Source organism: Silurus aristotelis (genome assembly GCF_946808225.1).
Source record: "Silurus aristotelis genome assembly, chromosome: 16".
NCBI lineage: Eukaryota > Metazoa > Chordata > Actinopteri > Siluriformes > Siluridae > Silurus > Silurus aristotelis.
In genome coordinates, this window is record NC_139589.1 from 3,891,832 (window position 1) to 3,918,336 (window position 26,505).

Sequence of the window (26,505 nt, forward strand, 5' to 3'; positions counted from 1 at the left end):
TACTATTACTACTACTAACTACCAATACTTCTACTACCAACACTACTACTATTACTACTACTAACAAGCAATACTACCACTACTACTGCTTTTACTACCAATACTACTCTTATTACTACTACTAACTACCAATACTAACACTGCTGATACTACTAACTACCAATACTATCACTACTATTACTAAGCGGAGGGAGTGGTAGCTCAGTGGTTAAGGTGCTGGGTTACTGATCGGAAGGTCGGGTTTCAAGCCCCAGGATCGCCAAGCTGCTACTATTGGGCCCTTGAGCAAGGCCCTTAACCCTCTGTGCTCCAGGGGTGCCGTATCATGGCCGACCCTGCGCTCTGACCTCAGCTTCCGAGCAAGCTGCAATATGGGAAAAAACGACTTTGACTGTGCTGTAATGTATATGTCACAAATAAAGGCTATTATATTACTACTACTAACTTCCAATACTTCTACTAATACCACTAATATTACAACTACAATAGCTTCTACTACTACTACCAATACTTATACAATTACTGTTTCTACTATTTCTATTATTACTCAAAGGTTCCAGCTCAGTGGTTAAGGTTCTGGGTTGCTGGTCAGGAGTTTAAGCCCCAGTATATCCAAGCTGCTACTCTTGGACTCTTCAGCAAGGCTCCTTAAACTGCTGTATCATTGCTGACTCTCTGCCCTCACTCCAGCTTCTTAACGTCACTGGGATATGTAATGAATTTCACTGTGTTGCACATGTGATAAATAAAAGGCCCCGGTACTACCACCATTACTATTACTAATACCACCATTACTATTACTACTATTACTAATACCACCATTACTATTACTACTATTACTAATACCAATACTACTACTCACAAGAAGACGAATAAGAGCAACATTTATAATAATAAAAAAAACAATTATTATTATTATTATTATAAGTAATAGTTAGTAAATTAGTTTTCGTTTGTTGTTATTTGAATACTATTTTTGTGGTGCAAAGTGTAAAGTAATAAAATGTTATCCATCCCCAATCGAGGCCAGATGTAGTTTAGGTGTAAACGTTTAATGAAATCCATTTTATTTGATGGAATTCCTTTGTATTCTGCATTTCAAACTATGTCCTGTACTATATCTAATAAAAAAAAAGTTAACTTCAGCCTTCTTTGTTAGCCTTCTAATGATGGACATGTCCACGTCCTTCAGTCCGTACTTCCGTTCTACGTAGTATGGAAGGGAGAAGCGGCGGCTGTCGCGTGGCTGCGGCGAGCACGCACTCAAGCGCGGCCCGGAGCCCGGAGCCTGGCCGCCAACTTCCAGCTTGGAGCCGGGGGCAGCGCCATGACGTCATTCCGTCTCTCTCTCTCTCTCTCTCTCTCTCTCTCTCACACACACACACACACACACAAACACCATAGAGACCTACGCTCCTGCAGCCATGCCGCCGAAACACGGGCAGCAGCTCGGATTTGACCCCGATCACCCCTAGGAAGGAGGTGGAAGAAGAAGACGGAGAAAAGCCGGACCGCGCTCGAAGGGGCACTTCCGCAGTCCAGGCGCTGTGTGTCGGGGTGTGTGTAGCCGTTAGCTGGAGTGGAGTGTATGGGAGTGAGCTGGAAAAAAGCAAGGAGCAACCAAGGAGCTGAGGAGGAGGAGGTAAGCTTCCATCAATCCATCTATCTATACAGCAGGAAGGTAAGAAGACAGGCCGGCTCATGAGAAATGTTCGCCGGTTACCAGCGCTTCTTACACGGCTTTCGCACACACACACACACACACACACACACACACACACACACACGCCGCACACATACCACCGCTCCTGGGTGTCAGTTTGCTTCGAGTTTGCCTTCGAGTCACTGTTTAGGACAGGCGTGTGTGTGTGTGTGTGTGTGTGTGTGTGTGTGTGTGTGTGTTACCCGGATGCTAGCTGTGTTCCTCCCTATACAAGTTAGCATGCTATGTACAGCCATTAGGATGGTCAGGTAACCACTAAAACCTGCATCATAACAAAGCGGCGTTTTTTCTTCGAATAAAATAAAATATATTTATTCTAAGCAGATGTGATATAAGAACTGTTCTAAGACATTGTGGGTCGTTTGGGTTTGGTTATAAAAGCGTAATTGATTAAGAAGGGGTGGAAAAGGAGGGTCTGTCCACTTCTGAATGCGTACTTGAATACTCAGGAGTGTGTAAGTGTGTCAGGATGGCTGGACCTACACTGCTGCTGTTTTGCGTACTACACAGTACGGAAGTATGCACTACCTTTCCTTGGGTAGTGGCGTAGCTGCACTTCTAACTAGCATTCCAGCTGTTTTGTTATTAAGGGCATTTTTTTTCTCAGTATTTTTGCAGGTCAGATTGATCTATGTCTGTTGTTTGAATAGGTATTTGGTGATATATAAAGAAAATTTGTATAATAATATGAAATTCCAGTACAAATCCAGAAGTTGCTGAGTGATGATTTGGTACTGATCCGATTCTCGCACTCACATCCCTCACGCCAACTCCAGTTAAAGACTTTGTAAAGCTACTGTAGGCAGGTTATGAAAGTCTATCCGAGACACAGTGGCTTTAACACGTCATGATGGCGTTCGATATTTCAAAAGGGTTCAGGATTACTGGAAAAAAGTGTCCGATCTGATCTGATATCGATTGATTTGGAGTTTCAGATCAACATCCGTCCCGACGGTTGCCACTTGATATTGGATCGGCGCTGAAAAGATCGTCCTGGTCCTGCTGCAAGCGAATAAAACGTTTTTCGGAAGGGGACATATGATGTCATCGTATTGAATCTCAGGGGTATGATTAAAGAGATCATTGGCAACAGGGATCATCGCGGACCTTTTTTATGCAGAGCTCGGACTTGCATTTTGACAGGAACTATAACTCATGAGGTTAAGAACGGAGTCCATTTTAACCCACGGCTTGTAAAAGACAAATAGAGGAATAACATGCTATGATAAGTAAGATAAGAACGCCCCCCCCCCCCTCCCCTTTAGTCTGCAGGGCTGTTTTGCCTTTCTAGGTCACCAGACTATTTACATATCATCAGAGCCTTTTGACACATGCGTCCTTTTTTCTGTGCGGATTTGTCAGTTTGCTTCGGGATGTCAGCTTTTTACGTCCTTGTCTTGCTCGTGATTTGTAACCCCTTCAGCACGTCACCTCGTCCCGATTTGAATTGCTTTCCCTATCATGCTTTAGCAACCTTATTATCGAACAGATTGCAGTATCCGTCCCTCTCTCACACAGTCGGGGAAATAAAGCTCCAGGAGAGAGAACGCCGAGGCGAGTGCGACCTCCTTGCCGCGTTGTGCGCTTCTGTGATTTAGCACCAAACCAGCGGATGTGTTCAACACACACAAAGAGAGAGAGAGAGAAAGAGAGAGAGAGAGAGAGAGAGAGAGAGAGAGGGAGAGTCATATTTTAGCTATCACTTCCCTATGGTTCTTTTTTGGTCTTGTTCGAAACTAGGAACCTGTCTAAGGTCGGGTATGAGCTGTTTTTTTCTTGTACTGACATTTTAGTGTGTGTGTGTGTGTGTGTGTGTGTGTGTGTGTGTGTGTGTTTGTGTGTGTGTCCTGTTGGTACTTAGTTGTAAGTACAGTGTCTTGGAAATGAGATTAATGCCTTTCTAAAGGTCGTATTAATTTGTTTTGGCGTAACGTAAGCCTGATTAGTATCATTCTGGCACTCGATAGTGACAGCGGTGATATTTCGGAGGTTTTGCAGGAACACCGTATGCACGCCCGAGGAGTTTAGAATGTAAAAAGTAACATCTATAACTTGGGGATATATAAATTGTGTGCTGTTTGAGGATCCTACAAAGAAGCAAAGGCATGCAGCGATCAGGCATAACGCTATGACATTATAACATTATGAGTGAACAACACTAATTATCTCTTCATCATGGCGCATGTTAGCCTGTTGGATATATTCATTATGCAGCAAGTGAACATTTAGTCCTAAAAATCGACGTGTTAAAAGCAGGAAAAATGGGCGTAAGGATTTGAGCGAGTGACGTCTAGACGACTGGGTCAGAGCATCTCCAAAACTGCAGCTCTTGTGGGATGTTTCTGATCTGCAGTGGTCAGAATCTATTAAAAGTGCTCCAAGAAGGAACAGTGGTGAACCCGCGACAGGGTCGAGGCTCATTGATGCACTTGGGGAGCGAAGGCTGGTCCGTGTGGTCCGATCCAACCGACGAACTCCTGTAGCTCAGACTGCTGAAGAAGTTCTTGCTGTTAATGTTTGACGGGTCATGAGTGTTTTGGCAGTAAAAAAGGGGCAAACACAATATTAGGTGGGTGGTCATAATGTTATGCCTGGTCAGTGTAACTCAAACATGATTTTTTGTTCGTTATGTATTCATGTCATATGGGAAATTGGTCGGCTCTGGGTTACTGATCGGAAGGTCAGGTGTTCAAGCCCAAGCTGCCACTCTCAGGCCCTTGAGCAAGGCTCTTAACCCTCTGTTCTCCAGAGTCACTGTTTCATGGCTGACGCTGTGCTCTGATCTCACCCTAGGGATGTTACAAAGAAAGAATTTCACAGTGCTGTAACGTTTTAAAGTAAAAAGCCCCTTTATATAAACCAGGCATGGTAGTCAGATTCTGCAAAACGCTTTACGATTGCGTTCCTTTCTTAACGTAAAAGCGGTGCCACTGCTCCGGTGGCTGGATGCTCTCCGAAGTAGCTCCATTAAGATATTGGATTATAGAGCTCTCTTAAAACTGATTACGTTCATCCGTTTCCACACCGGAGATCCAAAGGCCTTATTAAGACGTTCCAACCTCAGCAAAGCCTCCGCTAATAGTGTCGAAGCTTTAGCGAGTGTAGTAATGCTAACGATGATTAACTTGCTTGGATTTGCTCTATTTATTTATTTCTCCTCCCCGCCAATTCGACATGTATTAGCTAACGTGTAATCAATATGTAATAAGGAATCAGAATGATGGACATTTCGGGAGGGTCTCGTTGATCGGGATCAGTTTTTCAGCCGTGTATTAACTCCAGGATGTGATGGAAGCTCCTGATCAGATACTGATTAAAAAGTCAGTTTTTATCCTGATCAGCGGGATTGATGCCTATTTTTGCTGCGTCATTGTTAATGTTTTTTTTTTTTTGTTTGGACCATGGACATTCGTCTGCGTGGTTCTAATGAAGCTTTATGTCTGGTTCTCCTTGTATGAGTCATTCAGAGAGTCGTCTCCCACACACACTGCTCTGAGACAGTAAAGCTGGTGAGGAATGAGCGTGCACGCTAAGCGATGACTTGGCGTAATATTTCTCAGCCGAGCGCATCACCCTCTCCCTCGCTCACACTCTCACTCTTTTCCTCCCACCCACCCTATCTCTCTCTCTTGTTTTTTTCCCCCCTCAACCTTTTTCAGGTTTGAATTGTCCGCTCAGATAGAGGAACCATGACTGAAGCGGAAGGACATTTCTACAGTGTGCAGGTGGGGGACTCTACCTTCACCGTACTGCGGCGCTACCAGCAGCTCCGCGCTATCGGCTCCGGGGCGCAGGGCATCGTCTGGTGAGTGCCTCTGTCACGCCATTTCCACGTGTAGTGGTATAGATGAACAACCGGTAGAGTTTTTGAATGTACAGTGTTGTTGAGCGAAACGTAATCCTATTACGCCTTAAATATGTCCTTTTGAAAAGCATTATCTGAGTTGACTAGTGGTTTATGGATCACAATCACACTGGGACACTTTAAATCTTTACTACTGTCAATATCTATATTTAATATTATATATATTATATATATTATATATATATATATATATATATATATATACAGTGAGGAAAATAAGTATTTGAACACCCTGCTATTTTGCAAGTTCTCCCACTTAGAAATCAATGAGGGGTCTGAAATTGTCATCGTAGGTGCATGTCCACTGTGAGAGACATAATCTAAAAAAAAAAAATCCAGAAATCACAATGTATGATTTTTAAACTATTTATTTGTATGATACAGCTGCAAATAAGTATTTGAACACCTGAGGAAGTCAATGTTAATATTTGTTACAGTAGCATTTGTTTGAGGTCAAACGTTTCCTGTAGTTTATCACCAGGTTTGAACACACTGAAGGAGGGATTTTGGCCCACTCCTCCACACAGATCTTCTCTAGATCAGTCAGGTTTCTGGCCTGTCGCTGAGAAACACGGAGTTTGAGCTCCCTCCAAAGATTCTCTATTGGGTTTAGGTCTGGAGACTGGCTAGGCCACACCAGAACTTTGATATGCTTCTTACAGAGCCACTCCTTGGTTATCCTGGCTGTGTGCTTCGGGTCATTGTCATGTTGGAAGACCCAGCCTCGACCCATCTTTAATGCTCTAACTGAGGGAAGGAGGTTGTTCCCCAAAATCTCGCAATACATGGCCCCGATCATCCTCTCCTTAATACAGTGCAGTCGCCCTGTCCCATGTGCAGAAAAACACCCCCAAAGCATGATGCTACCACCCCCATGCTTCACACTAGGGATGGTGTTCTTGGGATGGTACTCATCAGTCTTCTTCCTCCAAACACGTTTAGTGGAATTATGACCCAAAAGTTCTATTTTGGTCTCATCTGACCACATGACTTTCTCCCATGACTCCTCTAGATCATCCAAATGGTCATTGGCAAACTTAAGACGTGCCTGGACATGTGCTGGTTTAAGCAGGTGAACCTTCCGTGCCATGCATGATTTCAAACCATGATGTCTTAGTGTATTACCAACAGTAACCTTGGAAACGGTGGTCCCAGCTCTTTTCGGGTCATTGACCAGCTCCTCCCGTGTAGTTCTGGGCTGATTTCTCACCTTCCTTAGGATCATTGAGACCCCACGAGGTGAGATCTTGCATGGAGCCCCAGTCCGAGGGAGATTGACAGTCATGTTTAGCTTCTTCCATTTTCTAATGATTGCTCCAACAGTGGACCTTTTTTCACCAAGCTGCTTGGCAATTTCCCCGTAGCCCTTTCCAGCCTTGTGGAGGTGTACAATTTTGTCTCTAGTGTCTTTGGACAGCTCTTTGGTCTTGGCCATGTTAGTAGTTGGATTCTTACTGATTGTATGGGGTGGACAGGTGTCTTTATGCAGCTAATGACCTCAAACAGGTGCATCTAATTTAGGATAATAAATGTAGTGGAGGTGGACATTTTAAAGGCAGACTAACAGGTCTTTGAGGGTCAGAATTCTAGCTGATAGACAGGTGTTCAAATACTTATTTGCAGCTGTATCATACAAATAAATAGTTTAAAAATCATATATTGTGATTTCTGGATTTTTTTTTTTAGATTATGTCTCTCACAGTGGACATGCACCTACGATGACAATTTCAGACCCCTCCATGATTTCTAAGTGGGAGAACTTGCAAAATAGCAGGGTGTTCAAATACTTATTTTCCTCACTGTATATATATATATATATATATATATATATATATATATATATATATATATATATATATATATATAAAACCAGTAGTGGGCCGTGCATTTGGTACCTGGGCCTTCAGTGAGGACTTACCCGACTTAATCCACCTCTTAATACCACCACTATCACATCGCAATTATAGAAACCATCAATACAATACAAAAACGCAATATAACACCGCGTGGTGCTACAGAGAGAGAGGCATTTCACATATGGAGGGTGAACACATGCATTTTACTAAAGCAAGAAACCCAGTTAAGACTCCAAACCTCTACACTACCACCACAACTGTGCACCTACATGATCTAGAGCAGTACAGAATCAATATTTGTCTAATAACATGACAAAAATGTAAATAAAATACAACCTACTCACCAGAGATGCAGACTCATAATTTGCACCGCTCCTCAATCCAATTGTACCGCTTGTGTTCACTGGTCTGGAAGTGGAGATCAAACCCTTTCCCCCGGCTGAGACTAGCTTTTCCTGAAAAATGTCTGAGACCAAATAAATTTCTCTTCCTCCATAGGCATATTGTCTAACTCTGATGTATTAATGTGTGCAGAACTACACACGTGTTTTGCCAGTCAAACTTGGCTGTAACAGTTTCCCTTTGACCAACCAATCAGAGAACGGAAAAATGCTGACGCTATTCTGAGCCAGATATCTGCCCTGTGAGGAGAATATGAAATCTGATTGGTTAAAGAAACAGCAATACTGATTCTCAAGGCCCTGGGCAGATTAAAGTGACATGGCAGCACATAGAGGCGAAATCTGATTGGAAATGAAGAGAATAAACTGTTGGGAATAAATTAATACAATTTAATGGAACAAATATTAGAATTTAGGATGTAAATGTAGGTCAGTGCTTCTGATTGTGTTTAGGCCAGCAGAAAAGGCTTTGCTGGCCCTGACCGCCCACCAATGGTATATATGTACCGTATTTTTCGGACTATAAGCCGCTTCTTTTTTCCCACGTTTTGAACCCCACGGCTTAAACAACGAAGCGGATAATTTATGGATTTTTCCAGGGTTTTTCCCGGTTTCACAAACTCGGAAAACTCGTAGGTCAAGGTACCACTGTAGTTGTGAAAGGAAGGAGGAAGACAGTAAACAATGACTTACTTGGTCGGCTACTGTTTAGATACAAACCGTTGTAGCGCGTTGAGTCTGGGTGAAGGGAGAGCTCACTAAAACTCCAGTTGCAACAGAAATCATATGAGCACAGACAGGTTTCCAAAACTCGTGCTTTTTTATTTTTCTTGGCAACAGCGTTACGGGTTAGTCAAAGAAATAAGCATCAGAAAATAATAAGGACATAATCCTCAGTCTCACACGCGCACACACGCAGTAATACCACCAGAATGCAGTGCCAGGCTATTCCCAAAATACCACTATGCTCCTAATAGAAGCGCAACATATTGCATTTAGTGTCTTTCATTAAAGCCTGTGTAAAGTTCATTAGTTTCAGTGTAGACAGGTGCGGCTTATTTATGGTAAAAATAAAAATCTTTGTCAAATTCAGTGGCTTAAATATGGGTGCGTTTTATAGTCTGGAAATTACGGTACATATCAAGTTGGATGGGGCTCGTCAGTGGACAACCACTTTAAGGTATCTCCAGAGTCTTGGGCTCTGATATGCATTGTCAACTGTAAGGCCTTCTATAGAAAGGTGTGTGCCTTTCCAAATAATGTCAAAAACAGTTTATTGTACAACAGGTGGGTGCAGAAACATCAAACATCTTAACAACGCTCACGAGAATGTGAGCTCAGTAGCTCCTACTTTTATACCAAAGACTGTTAAAAGAACATTTACTTATAATCTTATACTCCAGTGCTCATGTTAGTTCTCACTTTCCAGTGTTCTGTATTGTTGAAAGATTTATGATCAAACTCTTGATATCACCCAAATGAGGATGGGTTCCCCTTTTGAGTTTGGTTCCTCTTAAGGTTTCTTCCTCATAACATCTAAGGGTGTTTTTCCTTGCCACAGTAGCCATGGCTTGCTTATCAGGGATAAATGCACACCATTCACCTTGACTGTTGATTTCTGTAAAGCTGCTTTGAGACAATGTCTGTTGTGAAAAGCGCTATACAAATAAACTTGACTTGTCTTGACTTGAATTTGTTTTCTTTTTAATAGTTTTACAGACATTTCTAAAATTTTGTTTTCACTTTGTCATTGTGGGGTACTGCGTGTTGATCAATGAAATTAAAAATCAATCTGATTAGTAACAAAATGGGGCCTGAAGGCTTTCCGAATGTGTATTAGGGCTGCGTAAACCTTTATACCGATGCGAATCGGTCAATCTCATCATCCCTAGAATATATTTGCATACCTCTGCTGTTTTACCCCAACTGACCACCAGGGGCAGTGTTAAACACTTGTATACCTTGTCTCTCGTGGTTACACTATCATGTTTTTTCTCTTTTTAGAAACATTCGCTGCCATGCTATCAATGCTGATGAGTATTATTATAATAATAATAATAATAACGGCCTCTTTCTCGTCCCACTGCGTTAAGCTCTGCTCTGGACACTGTCCTGGGCATCCCAGTAGCTGTGAAAAAGCTCAGCCGACCTTTTCAGAACCAGACGCACGCCAAGCGAGCCTACAGAGAGCTGGTGCTGCTCAAATGCGTCAATCACAAGAACGTACGTCACGTTCTCCACCACCACACTCCTCTCCCACGTTTACTCATCATGCTTATCATCCAGGCTGACTCAATCATCCATGTCTCCCTCCACAGATCATTCGTTTACTCAACGTCTTTACACCTCAGAAGTCCCTGGAGGAGTTTCAGGATTTGTAAGCAACAAGTTTTTATTTTTTTTTCTTCTTCTCTCCACTCTTTCTTCCTACGATGCTTTTATATTGATGCTGGCTCAATTTACTGCTTCAGGGAATTGATTTGTTAGCGGGCCAAGCTATTATTATTCATAGCTTCGCCGAGGTCGTAATACTCCCCGCGTGGGCGGAGATAAATAACCTGCTGCCTCCTAGGTATCTGGTTATGGAGCTGATGGATGCCAGCTTGTGTCAGGTGATCCACATGGACCTGGACCATGAGAGGATGTCCTACTTGCTTTACCAAATCCTGTGTGGCATCCGACATCTCCATTCTGCCGGAATCATCCACAGGGTAACGTGTAGGAAGAATTTGCGATATAAGCATTAACGTAAAGCTGCGTGCAGTGGCATCTCAATGCAGTATATTTTCAAAATAGGAAACACTGCCAAAATGTGCCTCCAGTTCCTATTTTCATTAGGATGATTTGCTCCTGACGTATCAATCATACTCGAGTAGAAGTATAGACACATTAGTGCAAAACGTTTGAGCATTTGATTCGTATTGAACGTAGGCTCAAAGATACACTAGTCCTCAGAACTTTTTTTTTTTGAAAAGCCAAAAACAGTCGATTTGTGAGGTTTTATTTCCTGAAATACAAATTAAATTGTACATATCAACACTGCATTAACCATCAACACAACAGTCTGTTCATTATGCCAGAATGAAACAAAGATCAAACAAGTCGGTCAAAAAAAGTAGTAAAGCGATCATTCATCAAACAATCTCTAAATAACAAATAAAATGACAGTATTATGTCACAAAGGAGAAGAAAATGGCCTGTTCTGCAGCACCACAGGTGCAAAAGTAATTGGTTATAGTCATTGTCAAGTAAAATATAGTGGGGTAAAAATGACATCCATTGAATTATAAATGTAGTTAAGTAGAGACTAAAAATTGCTTATATCTTTAATACTCAATAAAACTAGACAGTAGTTGTAAAGTAGTAAAGCAATCTTTCCAAAAAGGGATCTTTAATTAACAAATCAAATTATAGTATCATTTCATAAAGCAGAAGAACCCTTAGTATTTAATAGATATAAAATGAAAGTAAATGATTTAAGATAAAGTTAAACCACATATTCACAGCTGCCTGATTTGATGCAGCTCAAGTTTTGAGCCGAATGACATCTTTAACAGAGGTGCAAAATGTAACAGTAATTGTCAAAATATAGTGGAGAAAAAACGCACGTATATTGAATAATAAATGTAGTTGAGTGAAGAGTAAAAGTTGCTTATATCTTTAATACTCAGTGAAACTAGAACGTAACCAAAAAATTACTTAAGTACAGTAACGCAGGGCATTTACTCAAATACTTTAACCCAACGGTCCCCAACATTTTTAGCGCCACGGACGGGTTTAATTTGCGACAATATTTCCACGGACCGGCCTTTATGGTGTGGCGGATAAATACAACAAAATAAAATGATACGACCATAAAAACTGATATTTTCTAACTATAATAATTATGAACCTACTGTGTTTTTTTTTTATTTTATTTTGCTCGCTTGTGGGTTTCAATTTAGTGGTAATGTATTATGTGTTAGGGGCCGGAGCAGCCCCTTTAAGAAGGTATCGGATGGAGGTAAGACATGTGACTGATGCATCATGACATGCATCAAGAGTGAGTCATAGAGAGATGTGGAGGAGAGAATCCGGTCATTTTCCAAAATAAAACATCGTTCAGAATCAGATAATAAATGAAACGGTAATAATGTAAGTTATGTATTCTTTCTTCCCGGTACCAATTGACCCATGGACCGGTGCCGGTCCGCGGCCCGGGGGTTGGACCCCACTGCTTTTCACCACTGCATCAAATTTTCTTTTTGAAATGTTTTTAATCTGAATAAAAAAAAATCTTTTTTTCGGTCATAGTTTGAGAACACGCTGATTGATCTCAATATAAAATGAATGAGAATAAATTCAACATGACAGAAAAATGATCTTGTCCTCTTTACTTTACTGAATATTCTCATATGTGCTCCTCTGAACTTCCTAATCAGCCAGAAACCTGAATGACTGAAGCCTTGGTTGAGTTTAAATGTTCATTACACTCGGCAGCTTGCTGCAGTTGATACGCAGACATCGAATCCAGAGCCTCATAACAAATGATGCAATATGCTGGATTTTTATATACAGCCTATTGTGTGGGTCTGGTTGTGCAGGATCCCAGAAATGTTGCCCAAGCACAGCTTTGGTTAGACATGTCATGATTGTACGATTTGCTACAAATCACCATGGATATGATCCTTCTCTTTTTCCCTGCTTTTCAGGACCTGAAGCCCAGTAACATTGTGGTGAAATCGGACTGCACTTTAAAAATCCTCGACTTTGGCCTGGCCAGGACCGCCTGCACCAACTTCATGATGACGCCGTACGTGGTGACCAGATACTACAGAGCACCGGAGGTCATTTTAGGGATGAAGTACAAGGAGAACGGTGTGGTTTCACTCATGATCTTAATGAAACGTGGTCACCTCAGACGCTTATTGGAGTTTCGAATGTTGTATATTTCTTGTGTGTTTGCTTTCGCAGTGGATATTTGGTCAGTGGGCTGCATCATGGGGGAAATGGTCAAAGGCAGCGTCATATTCCAAGGCACCGATCGTATCCTAGCCGCTGGTTTCAACTCGCTCCAAAGTGTTTTGTTTTACAGTGTTTTGTAAGGTGACAGGTTTCCTTCGTTTCCCACAATCCGTGTTAGCAGCTCCCTTCCATTAACTTCTCGGGATACCACGCCATGCTTTGCTGCACACACACATGACAGAAGAACGCATTTGCGAGGCATCGGCTCCCCTGGGAGGACAGAGTCTGTTCTTTGGATCTGTCTAGACGTCTCTGTTTCTTTCTGGTGCAGTACAATTTTTAAATGTTTTGGCATCTTCAAACAGACTGCGCTTAGTAATACGAAGAATTTCATTTCCTTTGCCGGCCTTGGCCTGCCGTCTGTGTGCCAAGCCTGAATACATCGCAGTCAACATATTTAATCATTGGCAAGTAAAAATAAAATGGCTGTAGATCAAATATTCTGCATCAGAGGGCTAATAATTAGCCTTTTTTTATTAATATGTGTAGAATTTCATGACTCTCGTGAATTATATCATGAGCTCCCAAAGCCACGTCTCACGGTTGTTTGTATGGATGTGCACCATATTTCTTTTTAAATTTGCTAGAATTACTATTTTCAAGAAAAAAATCCAAAAAAGTTGGTAAAATGTCAATAAAAAACAAGGCAATGATCTTATAAACCCATTTTTTATTCACAATAGAACAAGGAAATTTAGGTCATTTTGAAGTTCATCGCCGCAACACGTTCGAAAAAAGTTGGGTCAGGGCACCACAAGTCTGGAAAAAGTTGTGTTATTACAATTACAAACAGTCCGACAAACATTTTGCAACTAATTCAGTAATTGACAAAAGGTCAGTAAGATGATTGGGTGTTAATAGTGTATCTTGTAGAGTCTCTCAGAAGTAATTATGGGCGGAGCGTTACCAATCTGTAAAAGTCTTCAAATTGCACAACATTTGAATAGTTCATCATTTACAGCACATAATATCATTAAAAGTTTCAAAGAATCTGAAGAAATCTCTGTGCACAAGGTACAGGTGTGAAAATCAGTATCGGATGGCCGTGATCTTCATGCCTTAGGGCGGCACTGCATTTAAAACCGGCATGATTCTGTAATGGAAATCACTGCATGGGCTCATTAACACCTCCAGACATCATTGTCTGTGACACCACAAATCCAGGTTGAATCTCTGTCACGCGACAAAGAAGGCGTGCGTGAGCATGATCTAGAAATGCCACCATCTTTCCTGGGGCAAAGCTCGTTTAAAATGTACTGAGGCAAAGTGGAAAATTATATTGTGGTCAGACGAATCAAAATGTTTTTTTTTTTTTTTTTTGTGAAACTATGGACACCACATATTCTGTCCTAAAGAGGAGAGGGAGCATCTGGCGTTTTATCAGCACCCAATTTAAAAAGCCTGTTGAGCAGCTAGAATCCTGCATCCAACCCATATGAGACAACATTCCTCTTCCAAAACCTCGTCAACTGGTCTCCTCAGTTCTCAGATCTAACACCAAGTAGTAAACATGGCCCTGTCCCAACATTTTTAAAACCTGTTGCTTGAAATTGTGAATTGAATGCGGATTTATGAGATTTGCAATTAATCCCATTCTGTTTTTTTTTATTGACATTTTGCACATCGGTGTTGTAAAAATTGAGATTTATTAAGCAGAATGATGATTATTATACGATCAGCAATTTATCTGCAGCTCTGCGTTAATATCTGTGCATGAGACTTTTTTTAATGATTTCATCAATTTATTTATTCCCCAATTTGCCAATTGTTGTCATGTCACAGTTGTTTTAACTTGCAGCCGAATAAACAGCAGATGGCATGACTTGTTTAGATAAAAAAAAGCTGCTGTTTGCTTTTCATTGGAAAACATTTACCAGCTGGCTGTCAGTGCACACTGTTAGGATCACTCACTTCCCATTCTTCATTCATTATTGCAAGTAGCAGCGTAGCTCACCGAACTAACAGCCGTCTAATGGAAAACAGTTCTGCATGTATGAATTAGTGTTTGTTTTTTTTAACCCTTAACGTGGCTGTCACTAGACATTGACCAGTGGAATAAGGTTATCGAGGTGCTAGGAACTCCTTCTCTAGAGTTCATGAACCGTTTGATGGAGACAGTGAGGAACTACGTGATGAACAAGCCACATTTCCCAGGAGTCAGTTTTAGCGAGCTCTTCCCAGACTGGGCTTTCCCCTCAGAGACCGAGCACGACAAACTTAAGAGTAAGATGACTAAATGATTATTCCTTTATGATTGCTAGATTTCTTGTCAAAAGCTTGTTTTTTTGGAAAAAAAAATCTCAAGCCTTGATATAATTTTCTTTTTCATCTCCTGCAGCAAGTCAAGCTCGGGATCTGTTATCGAAGATGCTGGTAATCGATCCAGAGTCGCGCATCTCTGTGCAGGACGCTCTGAATCATCCCTATATCCACGTGTGGTATGACCCGGCTGAGGCGGATGCGGTGTGTGCACACGCTCTTTTTCCATTTCCCAAATAATCCGTTCATCTGCCAAATCCAAATCTATCTCACCCAAAAATCTCCTCAATGAATACATTACATGGTCAAAAGTATGGGACACTCGACTTTTCCAGCCATATGTGGTTCTTCCGCAAACCGTTGGAGGCACACAGTTGTTCAGGATGTCACTGGATCAAGCAGTATGGAATTTCTCCACACGTGAACTAGAAGAGCCAAACCTGTTCCAGCATGACAATGCATTCTTCATTGAGATATGGCTCACATGGTTTGGAGTGGAAGATCTTGAGATCTCCGGATAAAAAGCTCTGACCTCAACATTATTGTACACCTTTTGGAGAAAATTAACCCCAGGCCTCCTCACCCTATATCAATAACCGACTTAATTGGCTAAATGAACAGACACTCACACACAAACTCACAAACACTGATCAGGCATAAAATTATGACCTGCTGCTTAACATTGTTTTGGTCCCCCCATTGCTGCCAAAACAGTTCTGACTGTAGCTACAGGAGCTCGTCTGTTGGATCGGACCACACGTGCCCCACCTCGCCCTTGACCCTGTCTAACATTGGGTCCCACATCAATATATATATATATATATATATATATATATATATATATTATCAATATGACACTACTGAAGCAGCACGAAACACACCTTAGCCTATGAGATTCGTTGAAAACTTGTGCACATTAGAAGTTTTTGCTTAACTGTTCCTTTTTAAAACCCAGTTTTGTAACAGCTTATTTGTATTTTTTTGCAGCCTCCACCTCAAATCTCAGACAAACAGTTGGAAGAGAGGGAGCACAGCATAGAACAGTGGAAAGGTAGAAGCCGTTGCCAGAAAAGAGGCTTATTCGTCTAAAGATTAGTAAGAACGTGTTCCTCTGACAAGATGATTCATTTTCTCCATCTGCCTTTCACTAGAGCTGATCTATAAAGAGGTGATGGACTGGGAAGAGAGGAACAAAAACGGCCTCCTAAAAGACGAGTGCCTAGGTGAGTCGACCCAGGTGACCTGGGTTTTTACTTCTGCGTTAAATTTGGGTTGACGTTGTGTGTGTGTGTGTGTGTGTGTGTGTGTGTGTGTGTGTGCGCGCTATTTAGATGGAGCGGTAAACAGTAGTGCCACAGCTTCTCAGTCCTCTTCCATTAACGACATCTCGTCCATGTCCACCGAGCAGACCCTGGCATCAGACACGGATAGTTCCTGCATCGACACCATCGCCGGAGGATTAGAGGAGTGACCGTGAGCCTCTCGCACGATAGCGCTCTCTTTCAATCTCTCTCTCTCTTTCTCTTTATTCCTCCTCCACAAATTTTTTTCCAGATGGCAGTGTGGGCCCAGACAGCCAGGCTGTGACACTCCAGGGTTCTTCTGTCATTTTACACCTGGTTTCTTTGCATTCAGTTGCATTTTATACCCTAGATCATTTGAGACTAAGTCTTTACATATTTTAGAGCAGGAAGTAAAACAGTTCCTATAGCTACAGGCTCTAATATCTATTTTTTCCTTTTGGTTTCTTAAATGGAAATGTGCCTAAAGAGTTCCTTAAACGATTCCTGCCATAAAAGTTGAAGAAAAAAAAAAAATCATCTTTCCAAATTGACCTTTTTCCATTTATTTATGTTCGAGGTGGTATCAAAACGTTTCAAGACTAGTTTTGTAACACACCAACAGATGGCAGCACAAGGCTGCATGCACAGTCACAGGGACCACCGACCTTCATAAGTCAGTGTCCCAAAAGAGATCGTCCAGTGTACATCGGAAGCCGGTGCTATTCTGAGCACGTGTCACGTCTGCGATTTCATCACGTTAGAACAACGACAACTGTTACCGAGCTCTCCTCACATGTGAGTTTCTCGCCAAATTGATCTCACTTTCACACCCGCCGTACTTTCCAGATTTGGCTCCTGCGTACCTCGCTTTCTTCCCGAAGATTAAGATTTGTCTCGAGGGTCGTCGATTCGACACCGTTGCGGAGATCCAGCATGTATCGCAGAAGGTGCTTGACACGCTTCGAAAAGAAGACTTCCAGGACACATTCCAGAAGTGGCAGGAACGCAGGGGGCGCTGTATTGCTGTGCAAGGGGACTATTTTGAAGGCGATAGCGTGTAAACATATATAAATAAAGTCCTTTCTTGTAAACAGAGCCAGTCTCGAAACGTTTGGATACCACCTCTTACGTGTAGGCTTTCAAGATTATAGTCAAGTATGGTGTTAAGTATAATAAACTTCTAGCTAGAATTATTAACTTTGAAGTTCATGGTACTTTTCTTCATTGCCACCATTTACCTTCTTCTTCTCTCCTCGTCTGCGTTCCATGTGGCTGATCTTACATTTCATATTCTCTCTCAAGAAGCACAGACACTCCGGGAACGAGCTACTGGACAGCGAGTTACCTGCTCTGGAAACGTTTTAAGTTCTTGAATTTGTGTTCAAAGTATTGCATGCCACTGATCTCGAACTCTTAAACCATACGTTTACAGTCCCACCACCACCACCACCCCCAATTATGCCTGAACACACTTGCAAAATGGTAGTGCCTGCCCCTGTATATAGACACGATACAACCATGTTTTCAGTCGGAGAACTCGATAATGTATCTCACTCATATAGGGTGTAGCCATGTATATATACATATATAGAGAAAATGTGTGTAAAAAAAAAAAGACAAATGTTTGTGTCATGACTTTACAGCTTCTCTGAACGTGGTCTTGCGAAAGTACTGTGTATGCCATACACTTTTTATTTCAAAATCGTGTGCATTGCCGGAAATTGTATTTGTTGCCGGCGAAAGCGGCCGCGGAAGCAGCGCACAAAACCTCCTTCCTTTATCATATCAAACGGAATTGTACACGACCCTGCAGTGTTCAGAAATCATCCGAACAGAACTGTACATACGAGCTCAAGGTGTGTACGATTCTATTTTTATTTTTATTTTTTTTTAACGGATCTGTAGTTTTTAATTCCTCATCGAAAACCAGTGCCCTTGTAAAGGGGTGGGGGGGCTTATTTTAACCTGAACTCACCCATAGGGTGATTATTCCCCCAGGGTCTCCATTGTGACTGCATTTACTAGTTGGCATGCTGTGACTGAACACAGCGAGTAGCATTGTATTATAAATCTCTTGTCCTGTTAACACAATGGAATCTTCACATTGCACTCCATTGTTACTTGACTGTCCAGTTTTGGTTTTTTTTATCTCTCTCTCTCCCTCTCTCTCACCCGCCCCTCCTTTTTTTTTATTTACTTTTTCGTTAAACCGAGACTAAACACCGTCTGTGCTGAGACTTGTGAACAAAATAAACAATTCCATCGTGTAATATAGCTATTATTTTACAAAAAAATGCATGAAAGCTTTCGTTCAGTGCAATTATAAGTGCAGACCAGGGAATGTTGCTTCATAAAACGTCTTTAGAAGATCCTTTCCTCAGCTATGAAAGACTCATATGAAGAGGAACCTCATCTTCATGCGGTGCGTAGAGGCTTCCTCGGATCGACATTCCGAAGAACTTACCTTCACTGAACACAGAAGTACAGCCTCACGCCTGATCTTCATGCCTTAATATCTTCACGTTTTTTTTTTTGTTGTTTTTTTTTTGGAGCTTTATTTGGATGGACTGAATGGTGGAAGAAAAGCATTGTTTGCTTTTGCACAACAGCTTTGACATTTATGAACTACACATACACAGCATTTCTGTAACAAACAACAACAAAAAAACCGAGCGCGATCCAAGTGACCTCACACGGTCCTTCATTACATAATAGTACCACAGTAATAATGTATAATGATGCATTATTTATTGCACTAGTGCACTGTGTTTCTGATTTTCTTCCCCTTTCGTAAGTTTTGTTAAGAGACAATTCTGCAAGCACTTTTTGTGAGCAAATGTGAGCTTCGTGGTATCCCAGATGCCAGCCATTAACTTTTTGGAAGGGCTTACTGGTGTTTTAAAAAGGTATATTTCTGACATTTTTTCACTTGAGCAAGCTGCATTGTATCCGAACAATTTTCAAACGAACGTTTTCTTTTTTTTTTTTTTTTTTTTTTCAAACACTTCATCGCTAAAAAATAACTTTCTGAAAAATCAATATATTAACTGCTATGTATGAATAATCCTCTTACCGCTTCTTTGTGGGTTCTATTGTCGTGTCAAGTATGGATGTGATCTTTTGTGGGTTGTTGCAAATGGAATCCCCTTGAGTTTCCGTCATTCAACCTTGTCGAAAAAACATATGCAAAACCTCAACCGGGAGTGTAGTCTGCTGCAATCGAGTGTTCCTCCATTCATTTGTATGAATGGGGGAGAAAAAAAAAAAGAAAAAAACAATCTGTAACAAATTGCCAAATAAAACACTTTAAATGATGGGCTTTTTTTTACGTTTCTTATACATTTTATTTCGGTACAAATGCAGTTTTTCGAGTGGTGACTAAAGTCTTTAATACAGACCCGTGTGACTGTTTATTAAAGTTTGTAAATATAATTGTTTTTCATTTGAATTACATTTAAATCACCCCGTGTTAGTTAAAGTGTTTAAGCAGTTTCTCAAGAGTGCATTGGAATTAACGCATCCTCGTGTATTTTATAATACCATGCTTGCTAACGTTGTCTCCTGCCCCGCTTTTGAATAATTTCATTGTCTTTCTTTAGCTGTGTAGCAAAAGGCATATTTTTCAAACATGCATGTCATTTTTTTCAGTTCTCGAGTCCTCTGTCTCCCGCTTGGTCCAGTAGGCTTGTAGCATGTGTTCATGCCAGTAGAAATCGTATCTATTCCCCAAAAGTCAGTCACAGTCTTGGGAGTCTCAGAAGCTTTGAATGATGCGCTCTGTTTTCCGAGCCTCGGAGCTCAGCTCTCCAAAGGTGTCAAAGAACTGCTCCATCTCTTGTTGTAGTGTGGCGTTTCGTCGGTCTGCATCCGCCCGAGCTCGTTCCATGTTCCGCATCTTGATTTCAGCAACGCTGACGCTTCGGCGCTGTTGCTCCAGAGTGGCACGCAGTCCTGCTACCTGCCCCTGGAGGGCCTCGTTACGCTGCTCCAACCTTAACAGATGGATTAAACATATGGTGATTTTTCTATCTTCTCTAAAATAACAAAGAAACAAAACACATACAAGGATATTTTACAGCATAACAAAAATATATTATGTTGGTCATCTGCATGAGGAAGTGAAACTTTTATCTTCAGTCAGCATTATGGAAAACTTGGACCAAACATGGAGCATATTCTTACCTGTTGATCTTGGCTTCAAACTCAGCCCTCTGCCTGGCCATTTGCTGCCGCAGGCCAACCACAAGGCACTGTATCGCTTGAGAGGCTGGAGGGTCTTTTAAATCTGAAGGAGCATTTGGAAGAAAGACCTCACTGCTCCCTGTACTCAATGGGGCATCAGTTGGGGCAGAGGAAGAAGCAGGGGAGTTTGGATGCAAGTCACTTTCTCCAAGGTCTGGCCTGAATGAAGGGAAACATACAGAGCTGTGGCAAGGGCTAGCAGTTCCACCGCTACCAGAGCCTCTATCCCCAAGCAGGATCTCACAGGAGGACCAGGAGCCAGTGCTATCAGCCATTCTAGCAGTACCACCCTCCAAGTCTACTATCCCAGTGCCAGCTTCCCCTTCTTCTAAACAGTCATCCAACTGAACTCCAGGTAGCATGTTGTCATACACAGATATCATGCTGTTTTGGGCATCACTGCTCCCACCACTACACCCTAGAGCCCTCTCCGTCTCCCAGCCACATTGCCCCAGGCCTGGCCAACTTGTGGATTGCAAACATCCCTCTTGCCCAACTTCTGTTACTGTAGTTGTTGAGGAGGAGGCAGTAGGTGGTGTGATTGGGGGAGGCAAAAGTCCAGAGTGATTAGACTCCTGTGGCAAAGGGACTGGTCTGTGGTTTTCATAAAGAAGAGCAGAGCTTGCCTGAGAAGAGACTTCCAGACTTTGGAGATGTAATTCAGGTTGGTGATGCGGAGTGTGATAACTTTGGGAAGAAAATCTCCGTTCGTTCGTAAGAGGTAGAGAGAATTTCCTTGCGCATGGCTTGAACGTCTGAGCTGGTTGTGGTACATGGCTTAGTTCAAGCTGAGGCTCGCTCGGAGGAGTTGTAGGCTTGGTGCACACCCATTCTACATGGCTGGCTTGTCTGTGTGTGGAGGCAAAAGCTGGTCCAGGGCTTCCTGGTGCCTTGCGATGAATGTTTTCTCTAGAAAAGAGCATAACATGCTCTCTGATCAGCTCCGACATCAGATGTTGCACTATAGCAGCACCTAGAGAGTAGTGAGGGAAAAATTGGATCATTTTAGTGACTTGATTCTTTGAATCTCGCTCATAAAAATTAACAAATCCCCTTTTCTTTTGTGTTTTAGTTTATTTTGTTCCTTTGATCAGAAATGAAAGAAAATGTTAAATTTTCATTAAGCAGATCCTCCAACTTGTCTACATACACATTTTTTTCAATAACTTATATATGTATATATAACACCATAGTGTATATGGGAGTCACATGACAAAAGAACGAACGACTCAGACCAGAGGACTGGTGCGATAAACTACTCAATTCTGTTTCCTGTGGAATGCACTGCATAGCGGCTATTGGAGTCGCAGGATAAAAGAACGAATGACTTGGATTAGAAGAGTTAAGAGGTAAACTTCTCAATTGTGTTTCCTGTACATGACCTACTAAGATTTTACAATGCTTTGTTCATGTGCATCCAGTAGAAAATGTAACGAATCACTCTTTGAGACTACTCGTCACATTGAAGACTCATTTAAAATGAACGACTAGTTCATGAATGAACCATCATTAGAGAGAAAGATTTTTTAGATATTTTTTGTAAATGTTTATTCTATAAGCTACTAATGATTTTTCTCTCAATAATAATTTTCTCTGATCTCAAACATATAGTGCAGGTAAAGCTATTTATTATTCTAAACTACTTACACCATCAGGAATGAGATGCTTTCCATGTTTTAGGTGGTTCCCTTACTATTTTTTGCTCTTTTTGTTACATACACTTATTTTAAATGATTATTATTTAAAGGTCTTACCCCCAATTATACTTTCTGGGTCTTCAGCTTTAGGTCGAAGAATATTTGGTCCAAAAACAGTTGCTAGGTTTTGAATACTCATCTTATTGGTGCTAGAGAAAGACTGGACCTCATTCAAGAACCTGCAACAGGCATTTGTCCATGGGTGAATTTAATGAACACATAAGAACTATTATTACATTATGAAATCTGGCACTTACTGACAGATGTACTTCAGCAGTTTAAAATTAGCTACAGGGAGCTCGTGAAGAAGGTTTCTTAATTCCAGCAATCCCTGAAGCCAGACAGGAAGAAGGTTATACAAAACCTTATATGTATTTTACCATAGAAACATTGTAAATAAGTATAGAATAAAACAATATATTGAATATACTACAATTTAAGACAGGGGTCCCGAAACCTTTTTCTGTGAAGGCCACATAACTTTGCCTTTCTTTAATGGGGGTCGGGTCGGTCTGTAACAGAAAATTCCATGGGCCGGGGAGTGACTTCCAGTATTATTATGAAGATTTTATTATGATTAGAGATGTATTTATTATGCCTCCACATGCTAGATTAGTTTATTATTTTGTTCTGCACCATACAGACGGCGTATGAGCATGGATTTTTAAATGATATACAGCCCATTAAAAGAGCATTATTACTATTATAATGAAATTTTTTTCATAATCATTGTTATTGAAATCAAAACATGCTTTTACTTTTTTGCTTTTTACATATTTGCATATGCATACTTGCTTATGCATATGCAAATTGTTGGTAGATTTGTCTAACAAATAATCAGGCTTTGTTAATAAATAGAGGTCAACTGATTTGGATTTTACCGATACAAATAGCTAGGTTGGATTGCACTTGATGAATCATCCCCTGTTTTTAAAATGGATACTGGATAAAAACAAACAAACAAAAACCATAACACTTTATGTAAAATAGTACTGAGCTTTATTGCAATAAGAAATAACAGTACTGAATCATGAATATTTATTAAATGAAATAAATATGAATATATCCATTAATAAATGTAATTATATTACGAATAAATTATAAATAATAAATACACACTGCCCAAGCAAATGAAGTTATTTAATTCTTAACTGATGAGGTGAGGAGCTTCTTATTTTTTTAAACAACCATGTCGGAAGACACATCCTGTGGTCGTGGAAGAGATGTTTCAGAAGTGTCAAATTACAAGCATGCATCAAGCAAAGAAAACATCTAAGGAGATTAGATATATTAAAAAAATATTTTGCTAGGAAGCATAAAGATTGGACTCTGGAGCAATTGAAGAAGGTCATGTGGTCTGATGAGTCCAGATTTACTCTGTTCCAGAGTGATGGGCGCATCAGGGTAAGATGTGAGGCGGATAAACTGATGCACCCATCAAGCCTGTGGGGGCAATGCTATGATCTGGGGTTGCTGCAGTTGGTCAGGTCTCCGTTCAGCAACGTTATTTGCCCAAAGAATGAGTTCAGCTGACATCCTGAATATACTGAATGACCAGGTTAATTTATCAATGGATTTTTTCTTCCCTGATGGCATGGCCATATTCCAAGATGACAATGCCAGGATTCATCGGGCTCAAGTTATGAAAGAGTTTGTTCAGGAAGCATGAGACATCATTTTCACACATGGATTAGCCACCAGACCTTAATCTCGTTGAGAATCTTTGGGATGTTCTGGAGAAGACTCTGCGCAGCGGTCCAATCATCGTCAATTTTACAATATAATACAATATCTTGGTGAAAAATTACTGCATCTCTGGACGGAAATAAATGTTGTGACATTGCAGAAGTTTATTGAAACGATGACACGGCGAATGCATGCCTTAATCTTAATCATGCCATAGCTAAATGTGGTCCATGGAAATATTAGAGTGTGTGATTCTTTTTTTTTTTTTTTTGGACGGGCAGTGTAATATAGCGCTAAAACAAACAGTGCGTGGCGGCAGTGATTTGACTCTAGAGGCTGCTCTCAAAATAACAGTGGAATGAAAGTGGGAAAAACTATTGGTATGGATTTTTGCCTTTTCAAATGTGTTCAGCCGTAGCTTGGGGACCCCTGTTTTACGAGAATAGGGGCTGATTACCTGTTCCCTGTCTGAGGGAATTTTTTTGCCACATATCAGAAACTCTTGATAGCGGAAGAAGGGTACTAATGGTTCAGGCAGCTCTCTGAGGTACAGTTTCAGCAGAGAGGCCACTGTATGGACATCTGTGCTGCTGAGATACAAAAAAAATACAAGGCACACAGAGAATAGACATACTGTAATTTGCACTATATCTTGTCTACATAGTTGCCTTTCTATAGAGATTTTTGACCCCTTGGCATGCTAAAGGTGTGAATAATTTGATTTAGCTGATTACCAAATTTGCATGTTATGAAAAATTAACACTTACCTATCAAAGGAAGGTTTTTCGCCAGCATCAAAAGCCTCTTGGAGCTCTTTGACAAGTGTGGCCTGGCCGGGTTGCCTGAAAAGCCCGACTTCCATCAGCCCCTGGTCCCTTATGAAGTCCACACACTGCTCCACCACAAGAGGAGCCATGTGGTCTCCATACCGACGCTCATACAAAACGGTCTCCTCCAACCGCTGCCCGAACACACCTTTGGGAAACAGTCAGGGGTGTGATTGATCAAACTCTGGGTTCCTACTTGACCGTAATAAAATACGGTTATGCTGCAGTGATCATTCCAGAAATGTGCAGTAGCTGTAGCATAATCAGCATGCATGCAGTTTAGACAGAGGTTTATGAAACCCTAACTTGAGCACAGTGATACTGCAGCATTGCACCAAAATCTCGGCACGTCTTTTTCTCAAAGAGCTTGTAATACTCACGTCTTCGAAAGCTCAGCACCCTTTTGATTTTTCTGTAAGCAGAGTTAGAGAGATAGCTTCCCGTCCGGTGGACTGCCTGCTTGCTCTCGGGCATCTTTGTTCTCCTCCTTGCTTCTGGCTCGTGGCTTCGTTTCTCAGATGCACCCCCTCCCTGAGTTTTAAAACCACAGCATCTTCAAATGAATTATTATCCGAGGCTGGAACAAAGGGCTGCACAAAGGCAAAAAAAACCTTCCTTTTTCTGAGATTTTTTTTATGTGTCTTGCTTCTCTCACTCCGGCTTCTTCTTCGTCTCCCACTATCCCGTGTATAGGTAAATGGATAAACCCCAGTGCTTGGTTAATCTTGAAACTGAGAAGAGGCAGTCCTTGTCTTGTCCTGTTTATGTGCACTGACCCTAAGGCTCAAATATGCCTGCTAATCAGATATATCAACATTCCGACGGCAAAAACAAATCATTGTCCTTTAAAGAGGAGGCATTGTTCCACTGCAGCATGTCCAGAGCATGTAGGTTTTTATTAACCTGCCTGAGCCGTTTCCATTCGAATAGAGACACTTTATAAATGTTGCAGAAGAGAATTACGGCGTCTCAGCAGGATATTTTTGCCATGGAATAGAACAATAGGAGATTTTTATAAATGTCCCATTAGCTCAGACTTGTCTGGTCCTCTTGCAGCGTCCAGCACCTTCTTATTTCAGTGTATATCCTCTTTAAGCCCAATCAACTTTGATAAAGCAAAAGACCATCCACATGTTCTATTTCTTTTTAGTTTCTTGAGGTTTTCTTCCACCCACTTTTAAAAGTCCAGCTCCTGTAGCTTGGTCTGTAATAATTCGTGCCTTTAGGAGTTTCCAGTGAGTCAAACTGGGACCTCTTTCGTTCACTGGTGAGTTATTGAAGGCAGGAATACCTTTGGAATTTCTTAGCTCCCCCACGCTACATATTCAGACATATACCTTCTGTTTCTTTTGCTTTACCTGTCTGTTTCTTCGCTCTGCCTTCTCACTCGCACTCGCTCTATCTCTCTTGCTCTCTTTCTCTCTTTCTCCTTCTATCTCTGTCCTCCTCTGTCCTTTCCTCACCCCTGTATCAAACTACACCACTGCAGGCTCCTTGGAGCTCGGCCAAGTGGTTTCTGACTCCCTCTACCTCCTTCCCTATCTTTCTCCTCTCCGTGAATCATTAACAACGAACACCACTGTCACAGATTGGCAAAAATAAATGAGCTAGAACAGCCTTTTTCCTGCCCTCCTTCGCTGGTTCCAACAGGTATTTTTGCCT

General features: G+C 41.3%; 2 protein-coding genes across 3 annotated transcripts; one reads left to right on the top strand and one right to left on the bottom strand.

The window, feature by feature from the left end:
- Positions 1-1,149: 1,149 nt before the first annotated feature.
- On the top strand, positions 1,150-19,705 carry mapk9 (mitogen-activated protein kinase 9). Its single transcript, XM_083564625.1, has 12 exons — positions 1,150-1,642; positions 5,383-5,528; positions 9,939-10,068; positions 10,164-10,222; positions 10,418-10,556; positions 12,537-12,702; positions 12,799-12,870; positions 14,890-15,072; positions 15,188-15,312; positions 16,096-16,159; positions 16,260-16,331; positions 16,440-19,705. Exons 2-12 carry the CDS (start codon positions 5,413-5,415, stop codon positions 16,577-16,579), a joined length of 1,266 nt encoding a protein of 421 aa, XP_083420751.1. The 5' UTR covers positions 1,150-1,642; positions 5,383-5,412; the 3' UTR covers positions 16,580-19,705.
- On the bottom strand, positions 18,548-26,505 carry LOC310739010 (rho GTPase-activating protein 24). 2 transcript variants are annotated; one of them, XM_083564590.1, is made up of 7 exons: positions 25,224-26,505; positions 24,784-24,991; positions 24,474-24,606; positions 22,588-22,661; positions 22,388-22,509; positions 20,574-21,606; positions 18,548-20,383 (listed from the first exon to the last, which is right to left on the bottom strand). In XM_083564590.1, the coding sequence occupies exons 1-7, from the start codon at positions 25,315-25,317 to the stop codon at positions 20,146-20,148; spliced, it is 1,902 nt and encodes a 633-aa protein (XP_083420716.1). In that variant the 5' UTR covers positions 25,318-26,505; the 3' UTR covers positions 18,548-20,145. The 2 variants fall into 2 exon arrangements, with proteins under 2 accessions (XP_083420716.1, XP_083420717.1); XM_083564591.1 differs by having other exon boundaries at positions 24,474-24,603; positions 25,224-26,498.